Genomic DNA, 14,266 nt, shown 5'->3' with positions numbered 1-14,266 from the left:
TCTGGGGATGGAACCCCGGGCCTCATGCATGCTGATCACGTGCTCTATGCCTAAACTCTACCTCCAACCCCCTACTTTTACTCTTTCTCTCACCCTTAATCTCCTTCTTTTCCTAGTCTTTCTTGGTTATGTGCTCACTTGGGGCTTCTGCCACCTTCCGCAGGTAACATCCTGCTCAGGTGCTGCAACCTTTCTGGCCACGTGGCATTAAGAGTTCTCTTTAAAAAGAAAATTACTGGCTAGGCACATGGTGCACATCTGTAATCCAAGTGACTCCGGAGGCTGAGGTAGTATTACAAGTTCAAGGCCAGCCTCAGCAACTTAGTGAACTGACCTTGTTTCAAAATAAAAATAAAAGGGCTAGGGATATAGCTCAGTGGTAAGCACCCTGGCTTCAATCCCTTGTACTGCCACCAAAAAGAAAAAGGACATTACTGGAGTTCATTTTAATTGGCAGCTCATTATTCAGCAGAGATTATCAGAAAGTCTCCAAAGACTGGGCTGGAGGACAAAGGTCTGGGACTTGGAGATGGAAGAGGAGACGGGAACAGGAGGAGGAGAGGGAGGGAAGACAGAGGCCTGAAGAAGGAGGAAGGCCGCGGGTTCCCAGGGAAGGATACACGTGATTACACGACAGCTGGTAGGTGTTTTCAATGAGCCCCTCTTCATCGAGCTCCACGATGATCCTCTGTCCACAGACGGCACAGATGTCGTCAGCCAAGCTCCTTGTGGGCATCCCGCTGACGCTGTAGAACTGTTGGGGGAAAAACAGAGCTCTGCTGGACAGGAGAGCAGCCGCCACTGACCCCAGGGCAGCCACGGCCAGGTGCCGGGACAGGCAGCCCTTGGTGCATGGAGTCTTCATTGCTTCTGAGTTGGGTGACAACTTGACATCTTTTCCTGTGGGGCCCATGCTGCAGAGGAGTTACCAGGTGGAACCCCGAATCCCAGGTGGACCTAATGCGCATCACCACCCGTAAACACCCTTTGAACCTCAGTATTTAGGAATTCCTTGAAACGAATCGCTTTTATCCAGGGCGGTAGTTCAGAATCATAAGGGAAGCTTTGGGTTTATCCTTCATCTGGCCCTTCTCTTTTTTCTCCTGGAGATTCTGTTTCAGAGATCTGCAGAAAATCCTGGCATCCCCGCCCCTCCTTAATTCCCATGTTCTGGTTGGGGAGCACACAGACTAATCACCACAATTCTAACTTGGGATACTGCATCTTCTGTGGATGAGAAGTGGTTCTCAGCATTAGTAGCACATTAGAGTTCCTAGGAAATACTTTTTTTTAAAATAAAATATTTATTTTATAATAGTTTTTTTTAAAGAGATCAACACAGACATAGCACAGACTACCCATGTGCCACATACCTCATTTCCTCTATTACAATTACTGATTCATTTTAATGTTTATGGGGACTGTCGGTCAGAAACCTGCAGGAAAGACTAGTAGGCTGGAGACCCTGGGAAGAGTTGGTGCTGCTGTCTTGAGGCAGGATCCCTTCTTCTCTAGGAAGCCTCAGGTTTTGCTTTTTAGGCCTTTAATTGATTAGATGAGGTCCACCCACATTACTAAGGGTAAACCTCCTTCACTTACAGTCAGCTGATTGTAGAAGTTAATCATATGCATGACATACCTTCATAGCAATATCTAGACCAGAGCTTAACAGACAACTGGGCACCACGGCCTCGGTAAATGGACCCAAAGTTGAACCATCACAACCTCCATCAGCAACATCAGTTATGTGGAACTCTTCCTCATGGACTTATGTATTCTCCATCTATTTATTTATTTGATCACTTATTTACATGAATATGGTCATATGGCTGTTTATTTTATACTTGGCTTTGTTATGCTTTGGATCCAGAACGTCCCCCCGCTCCCCAAAGCTCATGTGTTCAAAGCTTAGTTCCCAATGCAGCAATGTTTACAGATAGGGATGGAGATGTCAGATTTCAGGAAATAATTGGATCATGAGGGCTCTAGCCTCATTAGGTTCTACTCAGTGCATTAATCCATTCAATGGATGTTTTCATCAGTTTTTTTTTGAGTCACTCTGACCAAAATACCTGATGAGAACAATTTAGATGACAAATAGTTTATTTGAGACTCTTGGCTTGAGATGTTCAGTCCATGGTCAGCTGACTTCATAGCTTTGGGCCGAGATGTGGCAAAACACCAGGGTAGAGGAGTGTACGGACGACAGTGGCTTAGGACAAGGTAACAGGAAGAAGTGGGGGGAGAGGGAGAGGGAGAGAACCTCTGATCACCAGGGACAAAATCTAAACCCCAAAAGTCACACCCCCAGTGACCTACTTCCTCCAGCCACACCCCACCTGCCCACAGTTAATCATCAGTGGACTGATCCACAGATTAGGTTACAGCTCTCTTAATCTAGTCATTTAACCTCTGAAAATTCTTGCACTGTCTCACGTATGAGCTTCTGGGGGATGACTGACATCTAAACCGTAACAATGGGTTAAAAATTTGAATGCACTCCTGGGCGGTGGTGGAAACTGCAGGCAGGATGGGCATACTTAGAGGAAGTCAGTCGCGGGGCTGAGCACCTTTCTCCCATCACACCGCTCCATCATGGTAACTGCCTAACCTCGGGCCCAAAGCCATGGAGCCAGCTGGCCATGGACTGAGACTTCTGAGACCATGAGCTAGAATACACTTTTCCTCCTTTAAGTTGTTTTATGAGGTATTTTTGTCACAGTGAGGAAGAGAGGACGGAGAGTGTTACAACCTAGTACTGCTCCTGTTTTGTTGTCCAACTTCCAGCTCTGGCTACTGGGAGCTCTTCTGGTTTGCTTCTGTGGTTCTCTGACAACTCCATCCTTGTGGGGTTTTTTCCCCCCTAGTCTTGGTTTTAGGATGGCCTTACTTTCAAGTCCTCCAGGATGCTCTAGGCTCTTGTTCACATAGAGAATGAAGTCATTGTTCAGATCTGTATTCCTTGTTCAGATCTTTAATGAAGTCATTTCTCCAAGAAGCCCTGGTTCCTTTTATTGCAGAATGGAACCAGAAACCAACCCCTGGGTCCTAGGTGTGCCACTGGAGTATCATTGCTTCTAGGACCTCTTAACTGACAGAGCAAGGAAATGTGTCTTGTGAACCAAGCTGTGCATGTACACAGACCTGAAAATGTTTCTGTATGTATTCATCTGCATCTGTGTTAAGCTAATCAGGAGTTCATACTAAAAATCTCTTATTCATCCTAATTTATTCCTACACAGATCATTCTAGCCTCTTCTCTTTGCTTGGCAGGAATCTCTTATTGAGACAGTGAGAAACCTAGCTTCCATTATCAGCCATCCACTTATAGGTTCCATTTCAGAGTACTTAAGTAGTGGTATCAAAATTGTAATCCATAGTTGGAGGGCAATGACTTTATCAACTATAGCACAATTCATTTTGCTTTTAGTCTTATAATCTCTACGCATTTCAGTTACTTGGATAACACATTCTGCTCCCCACTGTTTTTTTTAAATGCATTTGGATTCTTTTGTCACAGTCTACCTTCTACCCTGGGTTTTTCTGACCTCTGATATAATTTTTAAATTTTGCATGCATAAAGGTTCATCTTTTCTGTGACATAGTTTTATGGGTTTTGAAAAATGCAGAGTGTCATGTATCCACCATTCCAGCATCAAACAGAAGTTTTCCACTACTATAAAACCTTCCCTGTGCTTCACCTATTAAACCCTGCTCCTTCCCTAAGGCCCTGGCAACCACTGATGTGTTTAGCAGCACTATAGTTGTGCCTTTTCCAAAATGTTGTATAAACAGAATCATACAGCATGGAGCCTTTTTGGACAGGCTCCTCTCCCTCAGCCATATGCATTTAAAATTCACCCCCATTTTTGGATGGCTTAATAGTCAGTTCATTCCTTTTTCTAAGGAGTCTTTTAAAATGAAGCAGATGCATTGGCGTCACTCCCAGAGATTCTGGCTTAATTGATCTGTTGTGGGCGCAGGCACTGGTATGGGAAGAGTGATCGCTCCCCCTTAGCTTCTTCCTTACTTAGTTCTAAGCACCTCCCCCCATTAGTCCAAATCATTGGTGGCTGTGCCAATGGCTTGGGACAGTGGTTTTTATAGATTTGGTAAGTGGAATGAAGATGACAGAGGATGACAAGATGTTGATGACCAGAGATGTGAGATCAGATGGGAACTCTTCAGGAAGTTGGTGATTAAGTCCTTGGTCGTCTCGCCCAGTGAAGTCTCTTCCTGATCCACCGGAGAACAGAGCACATACAATCCTTCTCTTCCTTTGGGAATTGTCACTGGGGTATGACTTGTTTTTTGCTGGAAATGAGAGTGAAGATGCTCCTCCTGTGCTCACTTTGAATCTTATGAGAAATGCACTTGTCCCACAGATAACACTTGGCAGAGGAATTCCAAGGGTCATGAATTGTACCACTGAAGTTGGGTTGCAGGCTCTGGAGGAGGGTGTAATAGAGCCCTTGGTGGAGCGGAAGGACAAATGGGGTGAAGATGATGTCAAGGTCATGTCCATTTAGGTTCTGCCCCACAAATGGAAAGAAGTCTACTCTTCTCTTGTTATGCACACTAATTTTCCCATTTCATATCTGGCTGTGTACCCAGAGGCATGTAGACGGGATGTGGAATACCTGAAACCTAGAGCCCTTTGTTTGTAAGTGTTTAGAGATGTGCGTGTGCCAGACACAGATGAATGTTCCTAAGATTTGAGTCTGGAATCCATCTAACCAGAAAGTATATCCATTCTGAATTTCAATTTTCAGAGAGTTTGGGGGGGGGGGAATAAAAGGAACCACAACTATTTGAGATTTAAAACACTTCTAGTCACCAATGACAATATCCAGTCAGAACACATTTAGCACATTTTTCTATCTTCTCTTTCTTCAGTTGCTGTGTAATGATAACCAATCTTTATGATAAGTATTGCCCTACATTATTGTGGAGTATGAAGTGTTTTATGTACTATCAAATGTGAATTATTTTTCAATGATGGGGATCAAATCCAGAACCTTATGCTTGCTAGGCAAGTGCTCTACTACTTAGTTGCATTCCAGTTCCTCAAATACGATTTTTATTTGCATTAGGCAGCATTTTCTTTTTTCAGAGAGATACAGGGTTTTTTTTTCTTTAATTTTTTATGGTTGATTTTTTTTTTTTTTTTTGGTACCAGGGATTGAACCCAGGGTTGCTTAACCACTGAGCCACATCCCTAGCCCTTCTTTTGTTTTGAGAAAAGGTTTTAATTGATCTGGGCAGGGCCTGGCCAGTAGTAGTAGTCAAGATCACTATGTTGCTGGGACTGGTCTCAAATTTGTGATCCTCCTGCCTCAGCCTCCCAAGTTGCAGGAAATATAGGTGTGTGCCACTGCACCTGGAAGGTTGATCTTTTATGAATCCTTTAAACATTGCCAACTATAGTACGTGAGGTATGATGACTCAAAGAGTCAGCATATTTTAGAAGATATCTTATTCCCCAACCATTCTATATATAAAATGTACTTTCGTTTAAAAAACATTTTATAAAATGTACTTTCAAATTAATCAAAAAAGATTTTTTTTGGATGCAAGGAGAATCCAGGGAACAATGAGGTTGGAATAATCAAAATAGAACCAAAGGAAATGAGGCAAATATGTAAGATGAGACCATTTCTCCTTGTGTCATAAATGGTTTCAAACAATGAAAGCAATACTTACCCCTATAGTAGAAGCCATGTAATCTGAGCAGATCTCAGCAAAGTCTCTCCCCATTATCCCATAGTAGAGGCCATAGAACAAGGACACAATGCCAAAATCCATGGAATCTCTAGCCTTGATTCTATTGAAAACAGTAAAAGGGAATAATGAAGTGGCCTTGGGGGAACAGAGGAAAAGCTGGAGCTTGGAAAAGATCTCCTGCCATAGTATGTAAAAAAGAGCCCCGTGGATATATACTTTTTCACTTATTTATTTAGTTCTTTTTTTAAAATATGAAACATTTTTAAATTCTCTAAATTTCTTTCCAACTGTACCACCCAGTGTCAATGGACAAAGGAATTCTTGAGTAGTCCCCTTTATTCCCAGGTGATATGTTCTAAGATCACCAGTAGATGCATGAGATCTGGCTAGTACTGAACTTTATATACACTATTTTTCCCTCACACACATACTTAAGATAAAGTTTAATTTATAATCAGGCACAGTAAGAAGTTAACAACAAATGATAGAGTAACTGAAACAACCTACTCTAATACAAGTTTGTGCTTTGAGGCCATTATTAAATAAAAGAAGGCTTACTTGAACACAAGTGGTATCATGACAGATGATCTGGTAACTAACTGAGTTAACTGCTAAGCGACTAATGGGAAGGTAGCACCGATAGCATGGGTATACTACCCAAAGGGGTGACTTACATCCTGAGTGGGATAGAGTGGGACGGTACAAGATTTCATCAGGCTACTTAGGACAGTGTGCAATTTAAAAATTATTTATTTCGGGAATTTTCCATTTAATATTTAGGATTATGGTAGACTGTAGGTAACTGAAACCAAAGAAGGTGAAACCACAGGTCAAGGGATACTGCTAGAGTCTTTAAATGTTTCTTAGATTTTCAGTGCTTAGATAAGTCCATTCTAACCAGGAGTCTCAAGGTGGGTTGAATATAGAACCATCTCCATGTCTAGCCATACCCCAACTCAATTACATCAGAATCTCTGGGGATGGGACCTGTGCAGCAGTGATTTTTAAAGCTCCTGTACACCGGGCGATGCAAATGGGCAGCTAATGTTAAAAACCACTAGATATGATTCTTGGCACGAAACATAGATTAGAGTCACCTGGGGAAATCTAAAAATATACTGGTGCGTGAATGGACCCACCATGAGGACTCTGGCTTAATTGGTCTGGGCAGGGACTGGCCAGTAGTAGTTTTCAAGATCCTGTCAGGTGACTCTCCAGTACAGGAAGGGTCTAGCACTTAGATTCTACAAAGTGCCTTCATATAGTTTTTCTTACCTAACAAATGTGTTAGATATTATTCTCACTTGGCTTGTGAAAACATGGTGACTTAGAAAAAAAGTCATTTCCTTCACATGACATTGGTATATAACAAAGCTAAGAATTAAGCTCAGATTTTGAGACCTATAACTCTTATGCCATTGTTGATATGTATGAGCGACAACAAAAAAATATTTCCCCTGCAAATTGAATCATATTTTAAATACACTAGGATTCTTTTGTGATCATGCCCCTCCTTTTAAAGGGAAAGATCTCTTTTAAAAACTGAATAATTAGCCTTTATTAGTTTAACTGATGAATCTTAATCCTTGCACATTTGCTTTATTAGATTTGTAAGAGAATCTCCAAAGCCTGGGTGGCCTGCTGGGACTCACTGGAGACAGAGCAGAACATGGAGCAGAGTTGGGTGGTCTGTGTCTAGAATCTCTTTTTGATTGCTTTTGTGCTCTGTTAATTTAAGGAGAACATGGTAAAAGCAGAAAGCTTTGTAGATTTAGGAGATAGTTTTTTTTTTTTTTTTTTTTTTTTTTTTGGTGATGTGAGTCCTTTCAGGATTTGCCTTGGGTGTATTTGAGGATTAGGGAAGTGGAGAGATAAAGACCATCTTCCCTCCACCTGCAGGGCAGTTTGGATTTAAAAGCTTATTGATAAAAAGTATAGTAACAAACCTGCGGCTCATAGAGAAGAATCTTAATACAATAGCAACCACTAGCCTCAGCTCTGCCTGTGAGAATCTCATCACAGCACAATCCAGCAAGCTCCTTCCAAATGGGGGCACAGATCTGAGTCATAGACACCATTACCCCAGTTTCCTTTATTTCTCAAAAGCGTTTCTCTTCTGTAATTCCTTCTGTTTGTTTCTAAGTACCCACTTCTCTCCTTTTTCAACTTTCCCCAACAACAGATTTCATGATACTAACAACAAAATTCTGACATATTTTCAACGGAGACTAGTGTTGTCCAGTGGAAACACAGCTGTGAGCTGCATAATGGCATTTCAATTACGGACTCATGGATCACAATGGTTCCATAAGAAAATATCACCTAGTGACACGGTGTCTGTCTTAGTTTGTGTAAATACACTGTGTGAGGGCTCTCAATGACGCAATTGCCTAACAACGCATTTCTCAAAAACGTATTCTCATCAGTGAATGACAGATACATGACTGCAATTTTAAATCTTTTAAATGTGTTCACATTTAAAAAAGTAAAAAGAAACAGATAAAATTTATCCCACCTGTATTTAAAATGCTATCATTCCAAAATAAAAATATTTTTCATTCTGGTTTTGAAATCCAGTATGTATTTTACACTTAATGGCATTTTATTTCGTCTTTAAAATGCTTGGTGGTCACATGACCACCATATTGGGCAGTGAAGTTCTAAAGGTTTTAAGGAAGAAGGTGTGTGAAGGAGGTCTGGAACTCTAGAATTTCACAGGGGAACCTTGTAGTTCAGTAAGGATTTCCTCTACCACCACTGGAGACCCACTTTCAATTGTGTTGTTTCAAATTTGTAGATCAAGTATATAGATTCTCTTTAAAGATCCTAATTTAATTTCTTTTTCTTTTGTTTTGTGGAGTGCTCCTTTTCTTGGGATTCCCCCAATAATAAGATGATGTGTGGATATCTACTATAAAAATTCTGTTCCTGGAACATGACAGGTCCAGATGCTCCCAGATGAGAGAACACGGCCAGGTGACTATTTCAAGCAAGTGTTGGGACAGCCATATCCTAAAATTGAAGACACTTACTTGAAAATTAAGTTGAATCCACACATTGTAAACATGATAGCCAAGTAACCCACAACGCCAAATGCATAGCTGAGTTTATAGATTAGGAGGAACCATTTGTAGACCAATCTGTAAATGAAAAATAGGGAGAAACATGGCACGTGACATAAAGTATTTTATCTTTTTCAAACATTGTTACAAATCAACTCTTAGTTTCTAGAATTTGATGTAGTACATACTATACAGAACATAAGTATAGAAGTAGATACACATAAGTATACATGTGTGTGTATACACACACACATACACACACACATACACTGAATTCAAGAATAATCTACAGTTTGGGGGCTGAGGTTGAAGCTCAGTGGTAGAGCACTTGCCTAGCACATGTGAGGCACTGGGTTCAAGCCTCAGCACCACATATAAATAAATAAATAAAATAAAGGTATTGAGTTCATCCACAACTAAAAAAATACTTATAAAGAAAGAATAATATACAGTTTTAATCTAATAGCAGCAAGTGGATAAACGCTACCCTCATGCTCATGTGTTTCTTGGTATAAACATTTTAGCTTCTCTATGTCTGTCACGTAATCAGGACTTTCGGGAAGTGTTCCTCTACCTGGGACCCTGCCTTCCCCTCCCCACCCTCTCCTGTGGCTGAAGGCTTAGTTTAGAGTGGTTTTGGCAGGAGTTGCTTCTGAGGCAAGCAAAGTATAGCCCCCCTCCAGTAGTCCCACTTCCCTCCTGCGGTGTTGCCCCTGGATCCCTAGCTCAGTCATGGGCCCAGCCCTCCTTCCTCACCCCAAAAGTCCCTCTGGTAGCCCTGGGGAAGCCATCACAAGAGCACTCGAGCCTTGACTTCTGCTATGTGAATAGGTCATGTGCCCAGCCCCTGATTCACCAGGAGGCCCCCGAGGCCTTCCCTCTTCTCACAGGGTCTAGGGGGAGGTAAGGATGGAGGGAGAGAGAGGAAGCTGGAGGGAGCCCTGCTCTCTGCCTGTTTCCGTCTTCCCTGACTGTAAAAGCCTTTAGAAGAACAGCAGCAAGGCCTAGGAGGCTGAGGGAAGAGGTTGAGAGTCCAGTTCTGCTCCTGGTGGGCCCTGGCGGAAGGGCGAAGCCCACTGGAGCAGGGAGTGGTAGAAGAAGCTGGGGGCTTGTCTTTGGTGCCTGAAGACAATACAGGGGTGGCTGGAACATTGCTCCCAGGTGAACAGTGGCAGGAGGCTTGCTTGGCCCTTGCCCTTTCCCTGCCCTTCACCCAACACCAAAACCACACTCAGAATCTCACTGGAGATTCCGCCCCATCCTCTGGCCTCCGAGCCTCTCCCCTTCCAGCTCACTCCCCGTTGGGGCCAATGCACCGAATGCTTAAGCTCTATGATGTCACTGTTGCAAGCTTTGGTTTTAAAAAATGCTTTCTCTCATCGAGTTCCAGTAGATGGGCCTTTCTGTACCATTATGGTTTAATGGGGCTTGTGGGCCAGCCTGAGAAATGAATGGCCACTTAGATCATTTCTGTAGTGAAATGCTTTCTCCATTTCAATAAACCAACACCTAAGGTTCGTGTGAGCGGGCACTTCCTCCTGTCCTGTGGGAGCTGCAGGTCTGGTGGACCCTGTGGAGCTGGGCACTTGCAAGGCTGCATTGGGCTGGCTTATGGTACTGTGAGGTGGGGCAGGCCAGAGGGGGCTTTGGGGGTCTTTCTGCCACAGTGACACTTGGGCCACAGGTTCTTTGGATTTGCTTGTGTTGAGCAGTTTGGATCTCAGTGCAGCCAGATTGGGGGGGGGGTTGTTGCTAAAAGGGATGATGATGGGGAAGTGGGCAAGCTCTAAGGGGTCCTCCCACTGGCCCCCACGGCCAGTCGACACCAGAGGCTGTGCTCCTTGCACCCTCAAGCACTCGGCACACCCCGTTCTTACCTTGAGGGGCCTCTCTCAAAGTTGTGCCAGTGTGGGAGAGGTTCCAGGACTAACAGCTTTTTGAACTACAAGGTCTGTCTGTGCAGAATAGTTTGTTGATTTAATGAAGCCACAGCCTGTTTTGTGTTAGTTAGTAGCCTTTGGTTGACCCTGGGCTGGCCACTCACCGCCTGTGGACTTTGGTCGACTTACTTGGCATTTCTTCCTATGACTGCATCATTTGTAAAGTAAGGTTATATTCTGCCAACTCTTGACATCCTACTGAAGATTATAATGATGATTATGATGATGATATAGTGAGATGATGGATTAGTGTTTAAAAGACCTCAGAGGAATGGATAAAGAAAATGTAGTACATATACACAATGGAATATTACTCAGACTAAAAGAAGAATGAAATTATGGCATTTTCCAGTAAATGGATGGAATTGGAGAATATCATGATAAGCATGATAATCCAATCCCCCCAAACCAAAGACCAAATGTTTTCTCTGGTATGCAGATGCTAATTCACAATAAGTAGGGGGGTGTCTAGAGAAGAATAGAGGTACTCTGGATTAGACAGAGGGGAGTGAAGGGAGGGGAGAGAATATGGGATTAGAAAAATAGAATAAAGAATCAGACATTATTACCTTATGTGCATATATGATTACACAACTGGTGTGATTCTATATCATGTACAACAGAAGAATGAGAAGTCATACTCCATTTATGTATGATGTGTCAAAGAACATTCTTATGTCATGTATAACTAATTAGAACTTAAATTTAAAATGTTAAAAAAAAAAGACCGGCACAAGATGGGCATGGTGGTGCATGCCTATAATCCCAGTGGCTCTGGAGGCTGAGGTAGGAGGATCGCAAGTTCTAGGCCAGCCTCAGCAGCTAAGCAAGGCCCTAAGCACTTACTGAGACCCTAACTCAAAAGGAAAAATAAAAAGGATTTGGCACATGGCTCAGTGGTTAAGTGCCCTGAGTTCAGTCTTTAGTACCCAACCCCCCCAAAAAAACGGGCTTAAACACATTAATGCTCAATATGCTTTAACATTGTGATGAATGTGTTAGATTTTCCACATCATAATCTTCCAGTTTATTGGGATACAAGTTTCCAGAAATAGTAGAGTCCAGAACTTTCTCATGACTCAAACTTAACCTCTGAAGCTATTGAGCAATTGTGTTATTGGAGGCCAAGCAGCATTCAAATGAGAGCTTGACCTTGGGTTACAACTGATGTGGCCAAGCTCAGTTCTCTGTGGCTTGTGTGTGGCATGTTTTTTTTTTTTTTTTTTTTTAATTGAGCTTAAACTTCATTGCTTGCCAAACAACCCAACTATAGTAGTAAAGAGGAAACTTACTTCCCCTTCTCTGGTATTCTGTACCACAGCAGGGGCTTGGCGTGCTCCAGTGGAGGAACAAATGAGTTTCAAATTCTGTTGGTGCTGGAGACCACACTTCTTGAATTTACCTTTTGCACCAATGTTGATTTGCTTTGCCCAGCTTACCTAGCCTGGAAGGAAATCCTCTGCTTCCAAATGGCAGGCAGCTAAGATCTGACTCATATGCAACATGAGCAATCAAAGGACCATAAAAAAAATCAAAGGCCTACTACCCCTCATACAGAGGGGCCCCTTTATCTTGCTGCTTTTCTAGAATAGGCCCTTGTTAGCCTCTCCCATTTTTGTCTCCTCCAATAGCAGCTGGATCTAATAATAGCTCTTGGCTCTCAGATGGTACTCCTGGGGGCAGAGCTGGCCAGGCAGGAAGAAGCTGAGATGGACCTGCTATGTGCATGAGAAGCAGATGGCATGATACCTTGGCCATCTGAAATGTCAGCCATGAAGATGAAGCAGCATGTGGTGCTTCTTGTAACAAACTTCCTCTGCACTGGGTGAACTGATGGGTCCAGAAACACTGTATTTAGCTAGGGTGATTCATTATACAATGGGCACGTGGGCCTCATTCAAATACAATACAGATCCTGTTCTATATGATGAATATAGAGAGACAGGTACATCTGGATTCATCCAAAGCACAGAGCACTTTAAATCTTAATTAACTTATAACACATTGTAAGAAGGAGAAAGGCCTGCTATGTTTCCATTTTACTGATGGGTAAATGGGGTTGTAAAATGGCTGTCCAAGACCCCAACCTGGCTGGTGTTGTTAGAAGATCTAACACTGCCACAAAGCTCTTCCCACAGTGGAATTAAAATACTCATAAACTTGAGTTGGTATATTTGAATTTCAATTTTTATCATCATATTTATCTTACATATCTCCCTGCATTTTCTTCTCTAGAAGGGAAAGTTTAATGCTTATCTCTCCTACTATTTTACAGGATGATAAAACATCTAAATGGGTAAGTAATCATGAAACTATTACACGGAAGCTTATGATTTACTCTCCACAAAAAGTCGAAATAATTTTATTAAAAAAATTATTTTATAAAAAAAAGTATATAAAGTAATTTTATATACTTTTTCATTATCTCATTGTAGTTTCGTCTTGGTGATTTGTATCTCGCCCAGAACAAGTAAGAACAAACCTGTAGGCACATTATAAGCTCTTAAGATTTGTGCATGGTACAACAGAAGTCTATCAATCTGAAGAGATTAGCAATAGCAATTAAATAATCCTTATGAGTCAGGCTCAGTGGCATATGCCTGTAATCAGTAGCTTGGGAGGCTGAGGCAGGAGGATTGCGAGTTCAAAGCCAGTCTCAGCAACTTAGTGAGGCCCTAAGCAACTCAGTGAGATTCTGTCTCTAACTAAAATACAAAAAAGAACTGGGGTGTGGCTCAGGGGTTAAGTACCCTTGGGTTCAATCCCCAGTACCCAAAACCAAACAAACAAAAAAAAAGAAAACAAAAAATTCTTATGAAAGTAATGTTTGCCTCTTACTTATAATATATATTTTCAGGTTGAAGCATAAACTTTCAACTGTTGTTCTATTTGCTGAGCTAAAAATAAACATGCAAACAGTGCTCTAGAAAATTTTTAAAAACAGTTTCACTTCTCTTTCTCCTGGCCTTCATGAGCTCATACCTGAAGTTATAAATTTTACAGGCATGTCAGAATCACCATTAGATAATGAGTGTGAATGAAGAGTAGTACAGCTGGTCTCCAAATAGTTTTGATAACAAAAGTAAAAGAAGTTCAGAGGAAGTGTAACCGCCCCACCCCACCTTCCTAGGGAAAAGGACGTCCAACATACCTTTTAAGTTTTAAAATAAAGGGGCTCCTGGGGAAGGAAGGAATGCAATACATACCGTGGTGTTCTCCCTGAGAGGGGTTTTCGGGTAGCTCTGAAGAGGATATAACTGGTGATCACCGAGAACATGCCCCACATGGATAGAAACCGCCACCAGGAAAGCTTTATCGTGAAATACAAAGGGACGACCCACATCTGCAGCAAGGTTGCCAGCTGTCAGAGAAATGAACAGAAAGACTCCTTCAGTGACCGAGGGCCTGGATGGCATTTCCATTATTGTTTTTCTAAAATTATCTTTCGGTGCTGAGGATTAAACCCTGGGCCTCGTGCATTCCAAGCACAAGTTCTGCCACTGAGCTAACTCTAACCACAGTGTCTCCATGACACTCAGA

The 14,266-nt window shown here is 42.2% G+C and overlaps 1 protein-coding gene across 1 annotated transcript in view; it reads right to left on the bottom strand.

The window, feature by feature from the left end:
• The window catches only part of RNF175 (ring finger protein 175), a 48,036-nt gene that overhangs the window by 6,235 nt on the left and 27,535 nt on the right, over positions 1-14,266 (bottom strand). The window contains exons 4-7 of the mRNA XM_081304304.1: positions 13,933-14,087; positions 8,757-8,864; positions 5,704-5,824; positions 621-754 (exon numbers count right to left, since the gene is read on the bottom strand). Of these exons, the coding sequence (XP_081160430.1) occupies positions 621-754; positions 5,704-5,824; positions 8,757-8,864; positions 13,933-14,087 (518 nt within the window). The remainder of the gene's footprint in view (positions 1-620; positions 755-5,703; positions 5,825-8,756; positions 8,865-13,932; positions 14,088-14,266) is intronic.

This window comes from Spermophilus citellus, assembly GCF_964194105.1.
Source record: "Spermophilus citellus genome assembly, chromosome: 8".
Lineage (NCBI taxonomy): Eukaryota > Metazoa > Chordata > Mammalia > Rodentia > Sciuridae > Spermophilus > Spermophilus citellus.
This window is presented reverse-complemented; position numbering and strand designations above follow the sequence as displayed.